General features: G+C 42.4%; 1 protein-coding gene across 1 annotated transcript in view; it reads right to left on the bottom strand.

Moving 5' to 3' along the window:
- Positions 1–7341, bottom strand: part of RARS2 (arginyl-tRNA synthetase 2, mitochondrial) — a 38636-nt gene continuing 31295 nt past the window's right edge. Inside the window, exons 15-20 of the mRNA XM_015424744.1 lie at positions 7219–7286; positions 7023–7132; positions 4516–4614; positions 3543–3617; positions 1817–1880; positions 1–107 (exon numbers count right to left, since the gene is read on the bottom strand). Coding sequence (XP_015280230.1) covers positions 21–107; positions 1817–1880; positions 3543–3617; positions 4516–4614; positions 7023–7132; positions 7219–7286 — 503 coding nt within the window. The 3' untranslated portion in view covers positions 1–20. The remainder of the gene's footprint in view (positions 108–1816; positions 1881–3542; positions 3618–4515; positions 4615–7022; positions 7133–7218; positions 7287–7341) is intronic.

The following is a 7341-nucleotide window of genomic DNA, read 5'->3' as shown; positions in this document are numbered from 1 at the left end:
TCATAGAAAAAGTCTTCTCATTACATTTTAGTTACAGGTGTGATTCCTAGAAGTTTCATTCCATTAGCCAGAACAGTGCGTGCAGCCTGGAACAGACAGATCCTTGCCTGCAGAACAGATGAGGGAAGGCAATCAAGGTGTTGTTGTTCTTAAATCATCTCCTTTGAAAAGCAACTTCAAGAAGGAAAACAACAGGCAAATGAGCTGGTTTTGAGCAACACGTTAGAGGTGCTAATGTACGAACAGGAGTGAATGTCCAGTTTGCACCAATAACCATCTTGTCTGTAGTTTAGTCTTAAGGAATTGTAAAGCCATCCACATGTACACAAGAAGTACACGTGTGTGTTAGTATTCTGAACTCTTGACGATCCTTACGTCCATAAAAATAACCAGAAGTAGGTAATATTCTCTAGTAATATCCCACCCACCTCTTTGCCATGAATGTTGCTTCCAACTCTTGGAAAATGCAAATGTATTGTAATATGTGAAGGGGACTGCTGTGCAAGACTGTCGTGCTGACTTCCAGGGATTATGGTACATGTGTGTTAATACAGAATTACAATATGTAAAGTGGGTCTATCATAAATGCATGGACCTAGTCTCTGATACGCATCAAGAAAACACAGGTGCTTTTCCCCAATTATTTTTTCTCATACTGCTTTTGTTTACATGTTGGCAGTAATTCACTATAAGGGATCCAAAGCTTTGTTCTGAAGACAGGACAGCTACTGTTTATTTAGATACATGAGGCCTCCCCCACCTTCCACCTGTGCAATGAAGCCATCAAAAGCAAATGCAACGTGTGTCTTTAGGCTTCTCCTAAGAAGTAGGGAAGGTGAGCTACTACAAGGTGACAGCATGTCAGGGGTCTTATTTCATCAGAGTTCTAAGGACTAACCAGCTATTAAACTGATACAACCTTTGTTTTAGCTGACTAAACAGGTGTGAACAAATTCTCTTGTCAGCTGGACTAAATAGTAATGACATGCAGTTTCAGTCCAAGGCTATTTTAGTTGTGGTACATTACTAAACTAGGGAATAAAAAGAGAAAAATATTGAAGACAGACTTCCCCTTCTAACAAGGACTGGCAGATAGTGTTTATTATCTCTTGCCTCAGTATCACAGAACCTGTACCTGTAATGAAATTCTGGAAATGTGCAAATTCATAGAAATGTAACGGTCTTTTAGCCAATTAACTGAGTCAGTAGATGATCAATCAATTAAAATTTCTTTAATTGGATTGACAGACTAGCTTTCCACCTCCAGCATTTGTAACTCTGCCTCACTTTGGCACAGTACAGCTTGGAGCGCAGGTGGTGTTATGAGAATAGCACTTGAGACAGAAAACAATCATGTGGGAAGAGGGAGGAAGAACAGATGTACTCATTATCGTCTATCCTCCTCAGCTAAATGTTGGATTGGGACAAAACAGGAAGATTTCCCACATTTAAGCAAACCCCCCGAAAAGATACAGGGATGGGCTGAGCTTTGACCATGAGACAGCTTGACCTGAACTGGTGGTCCATAGAAGAGCATCTCATTGTCCAGCCTCAGCAGTGTTGATATCATAGCATACAATCCCTAACCCACCAACTCTATGTTTCTAGAAGTGGTTCTTTGTGGTTTTATTTTTATGGAAACAAAACCCACAACCTGTCTAAGCTATCTTGCACTGTACTAATGCAAGATATTTTCTTTTCAGCAAGTGTTGGTTGGTAGGCAGTATCTACTTATAAGTTATAGTTTATATCCTGTGCATCTTGTCCACTATTAATGCAGAGCTGAGAATAGATTTTACACGAAAAATTACCTTACCTCTGCTAATTCTGGAACACTGCCTTTCACAGGTAGCATTTTATGAGCCGCAGCTGCTAAATGGCTGAAACAGAAACAGTGGGGCTGAAACAGGAAACCGTCAAAGGCTGCAATCTTTACTGCACTGGCTAGGGAGCAAGGCCAACTAAGCTCAGTGTGATTTACTTCTCATTAAACATATTTAGAAACTGGCCACACAAGAACATTCTTGACTACAAAAATGCAGCTGCCACCAGGAAGCAAAATGTTATGAAAAATGACTCAAGGCCTTTGGCTCTTGGACTGCTTTGACTTTCACCCAGCTATTACTTATGTATTTGCTTAAAAACCAGAAAAGTGTTTAAAAAGTTGTACATTTAACATACTGCTTACCCTGACAATGTGAAGGAGAATGAGGTTTTTGTACACTCGTTTTCTGGATAAAAATCAAATAGCTCTAAAGGACAAGTGTACTTCAGGGCTCAACAAGATGAAAGGGAATTTCCTGAAGCCCACACCCCAGGGAACACCATTCTCCATTAACACCATCCAGGGTGGGGTGGCCATTTCTATCTGGAAAACAGCAACAGGTGGGAGTGTTAACCCCTTGCCCCAAGTCCCATCTTCACCCATGACTGCTCTTAAAGAAAATAAAATCTGCTCCAGACTGAGATCTCTTAGAAAAGCAATAGTTGAGCCTAAGCTGAGCCTAAGCTGAGCCTCAGTCTGTAGAAGAGGAGGCTGAGTTTGGACATGATTGGTCTAAGTATCTGAAAGGCTGTCACTTAGAGAATGGTGGGGTCCTGTTCCTGTTGGCACCAGAGGATAGGGCTTGCAATAGCTGGTTCAAGTTACAGGCGGAAAGTACGGATTGGATATTAGGAATCCCCCCCCCCCCCCAGTAAGAGTAGTACTAGAGTGGAATTGGCTGCCAGGGAAGGCATTAACTCCCCCTCACTGGCAGTCTTCAAGCAGCAGCTGGACGAACACTCGTCAGGGATGCTTTAGGCTGATCCTACAGTGGGCAGGGGGTTGGTTTAGATGGCCTGTATGGCCCCTTCCAACTCTATGATTTTAATACTGTACTGCTGGACTCAGTTATTGAAGTAAAATCATTTAACAAAAGACCTCTGGGCAAAATGTCTTCATTAAAATCAGACAATGGACTTAGAAGACAAGGTTAAAAAAAAAAAAACCCCAAGAAAACCCCAAAGTAGTATCTGATTTTTCTTGTTGAGGTTGGTTCAGGTTCTATGAACATGTACTGAAAACACAGAACAGGGAAGGAATTACTCATTAAATCTGGGGAAGAAAATAACATGAAAGAGTAACATGCTGATGGACCTTTCACTCTTTTGTCTTGTTTTTAAAAACTTTATATTGCCTTTCTGCCAAAGCATGCCAGACAGTTTAGAAATGTAGTAAATTAACAGTAAATACATGAAAGGCAAAACATCTCAAGGTTTTCCGATTTACAGAGCATGTACTTTGGAATCCTACATAGTGGCATGTTTTCCCAATGAAAGTGCAGTGGCTGCCTATCAAAACAAGCTCCTTCTATCCTTGCATGCATTAAAGACTTGGCATTCTGGCTGTTAGGTACACATGCAAAAGCTTCCCGTATCAAGACACATCCTTCCTTCTCAATCTGCTCACAAATTTAATTACACCGAACTACTTAGGTAGTTGAGGATGAGTTGTTAAAAACAGGAACTGAACTCTGGTCAAAAAGGTAAGATGCCCTCACCTGAGTGCAAGAAGATAGAGAACAATGTGCTTGGGCTGAAGATCTTGAGAAGACTGGTAAAGAATCTCATCATATCTGAAATGGGGGGAAAGAACAGTAGATCATCCCTCAAAAACCAGGAGAGGTTTATCAAAAATTGGCACTGCCAGGGCATATCTAGGTCTACAACATGAAGGAGGAGGAGGAGATTTTAGTGAGTAGGCTGACAGCATTTCCAAGGATTCCCTGGGAGGAGGAGGAGATTGGATTTACACCCTGCCCTTCACTCGGAGTCTCAGAGCGGCTTATAAAACTCCTTTCCCTTCCCCTCCACACAACAGACACCTGATGAGGTAGTGGGGCTGAGAGAGCTCTTTCAAGAACTGCCCTTTTAAGGACAGCTCTTTTCAGAACTATGGCTTGCCCAAGGTCATCCAGCCAGGTGCAAGTGGAGGAGTGGGGAATCAAACACGGTTCTCCCAGATTAGATTCCGCACACAACCACGACACCAAACATAGTAGCTATATACCAATTTAAGCATCATTGGCCCTTCCAAAGAATGCCAAGAATTAGGTTTTAGTGAGTAGGCTGAAATCCTAGAAATCCCTCTCCTCACCAGTGGGAACTGTATTTCCCAGGATTCCCTGGGAAAAGTTAAGGACTGTTGGGCCCAATTAAACCTCTGAATATATGCTTCTCTTAATAAGTTGTATAAATTCAGACTTAAGTAGTGCGACTTAAGTTCACCCTTCTGGCTAGAGATAACCGAACACCATTCTTAAACTCACTGACAATAGTCTGATATACTCCACTAGGAGTCATAGCATCCACCCCATCAAATTCCATTTATTACAATCCTTGCTTTCAGTACATTGCAGGCCTGCATGCTAACAGTGCAATCCTTGGCAAAGGTACTCCAGTCTAAACTCATTGAAATCAATGGGCTTAGACTGGAATCATTCTGCTTAGGACTGCACTATATTTCTAACATACCTGAGAAGATGCTGAATTAAGGAAACAGCCTGTGGATCTTGTAAACATGTAGGGTCAATGTGGGAGACACGACTGACTTTTCCAAACACCTCTTCTAGGCTAGAAAAAAGAATCCTGCATCAGAAATACTAAAAAACCCCACTCAAATATGCATCAATTAAGTTCTTTATATAAGAGGAAAAAGTTACATCACATTTTAATGAGTGTTTTCATCTCATGCATATATTTTGCTGAAAGAATAAACTTCTCAAAGAAGCCTAGTAGTGCAATGCTAAGCAAAGTCACACCCTTCTAAGCCCATTTATTTCAATGGATTAACTCTGTTTAGGACTGCGCTGCAGTCCTCATGATCCCAGTGTTAATAACTCCTTCTGGGATCCAACAGACTGCATTAGGTGTCTTCAAGCTAGCACAGTGATTTAAAAAAAACCTGTCTGTAACATAGAGACTTTCAGCCTATATCACATGTCCCTACCAGTGTTCCCTCTAAGCTGAGTTAGTGTGAGCTAGCTCACAGTTTTTTAGGCTCTGACTCACACATTTTTGCCTTTGCTCAAGAAGGAGGGCCCCAGAGCAAACTAACTGATGCAGTAGCCAAATTGTTTGCTCACAACTTTAATGCCGGTAGCCCACAAAGTAGAATTTTTGCTCACAGGACTCCACAGTTTAGAGGGAACATTGGTCCCTACCATTCCAGAAATGGCTTACAACATGACGTGGTGGTGGTGAGGGGGGATTGTTACATACAAATCAAACACATGCACTGGCACATGGTACTAGTTCCATGGCTCTTAGAATCCTGGCCAAGGTTTCAGAACTCGAGATATTAACTATGGTATTACAACAACATGCCAATGTGCTATCAGGCAGCAGGTGTGATTGACCATGAAGCCCTTGAAATAATTTGTAAAAGGGAAACTGTTCAGGTACCTGAAATATAACTGATGGTTAGTTGTGTCTACAGTAAAATCAGCTTTGCCTCAAGTCTTGTTAATGTTTTAAAAGGCAGTAGGGAGGTTTGTGCCAGAATCCACTGTGAAATTTGGACTGTTTCAAAGGCCAGGATTCAGACACCTGCACAACATCAGTAAGCCCTTAAGCACCGATTTTTCAGAAAGCAGTAGTGCTCAAAAGAAAAACTGCCTGACTGTATTAACACATGAACCAATGTGAATTTGCCTTACACTGAATCAGAACCATTGTTTATCAAAGTCCGATGGTCAGCAGCTACCCAGAGTTTCAGGTACAGATCTTTCACATTGCCTAACTCCTTGATCCTTTTTGAACTGGAGATGCCAGGGAAAGAACCTGGGACCTTCTTTATGCAAAGCAGGTATTCTACCACTGAGCCATGGCCCCTTTGTAAGCACCTGATGTAAACCACTCACAGGTCTCGTTCACACTTGCCGGGAAACACTGGGGGGAGGCGTGGCTGTTTGCGCCAGCACAGTGTGCCCCCTGCAAACGCGATCAGACAGAACAGCAGTTTCCTTCCTCGGCGCATGTTCCCGGCGAGCTCCAACGATGCAAGAGGAGCACGCTGGAGCGATCACGCAGAGTCAGTCAGCGGCCTGTCGCAAGCCGTTTGCTAGTGGACTTTAGGAGGTAGCTTTTTACTCTGCATCTTCGGCCGGCTGCAGTGGGTGCGCTACGCTGGCCAGATGTTGCTATGTGATTGCGCCCCTTATAATCCGCCCGGCATTCGTGCCACGGAAACGGCAACTTCTGCATCTGATCGGAGCCACAATTTATTAATGTAGGTAGGCTTCACAACAACAATTAGCAAAGAATTAGTTACAGGAGTTAAGCTGATGACCCTTAAAACTTATATTCTGAATTTATCAATCTAGGCCAGCATACATCAGACAGGATTTACATTTTATGGATAGTCTGCCTTTCTTACTGAGACTCAAGGCGGATAACACGGGGAATTCAATGCAACCAATACAATTAGGCATCTAGTAAGTGATGTGACAGGACAGGGAGTACAAAAATTAGCAACAGAGCAAAAAGTATTAGACATAGTATGTACACCACTTTGTGCCACCCCAGGGAACAGCACAGCTACCAAGGGGCAATCTATACCACACATACCTTTCCTTGGCTTCCAAGCAGAAGAAGGAGGGGCACTGTGTGGGAAGGCTGTCTCTGGCATAGGAGAATGGCAATGGTCATTACAAAGCTATCCCCTGTCAAGAAATAAGCCACCTAGAAGACCCAGTGAGGTGGAAAGGCAAGTGTAGAAATATTTCAAGTAAATGTTTCCAAGATCCCCACCTGGACCTGCCCAAGATTATTAGAAAGCATGAGACTTAACCAGCTTTAGTCTACTTTTAGAGTAATGTTACCTTCAAGGTACCCCAAATTCTGTACTGAACACTGAAACATCTCTAAATATATGCCTTGTATTTTTAATAATTTACTGAATTCATAACATTAAAAAGGCCCACGTGAAACTGTCCAAAGCTGATTCAAATTAGCATAAACCAACACAAATCTGCTTTTACCTGTGCAGTCTGGCATGTGTGTACTGTAAGAAGACACCAGTGTCACCTTGGCTTTGAAGAACACGATCCCAATTAAACTGATAGTCAGATGATAAGAGACCCCTGAAGTCCTGAAACAACATCATGTAGCCTTTTGATCAGTGTCACTTCACAGGATTGGGAGGGGGGGGGGCGGGAAATGACGACATGAACAAACCTGAATTATTAGTGCTGCAAGTCCAACTCTTTGAGCTGTCTCAAGAGGATCGACCAGTTCTTTGGTTGCTGAGCAGATAACAGGGGGAAAAATTACATTATCTCAAAAAGAATGCTATTGATG

Source organism: Gekko japonicus, unplaced genomic scaffold, assembly GCF_001447785.1.
Source record: "Gekko japonicus isolate JY-2015 unplaced genomic scaffold, Gekko_japonicus_V1.1 scaffold787, whole genome shotgun sequence".
Classification (NCBI taxonomy): domain Eukaryota; kingdom Metazoa; phylum Chordata; class Lepidosauria; order Squamata; family Gekkonidae; genus Gekko; species Gekko japonicus.
The sequence above is the reverse complement of the archived record's forward strand: the minus strand, read 5'-3'. Positions and strand labels throughout refer to the sequence as shown.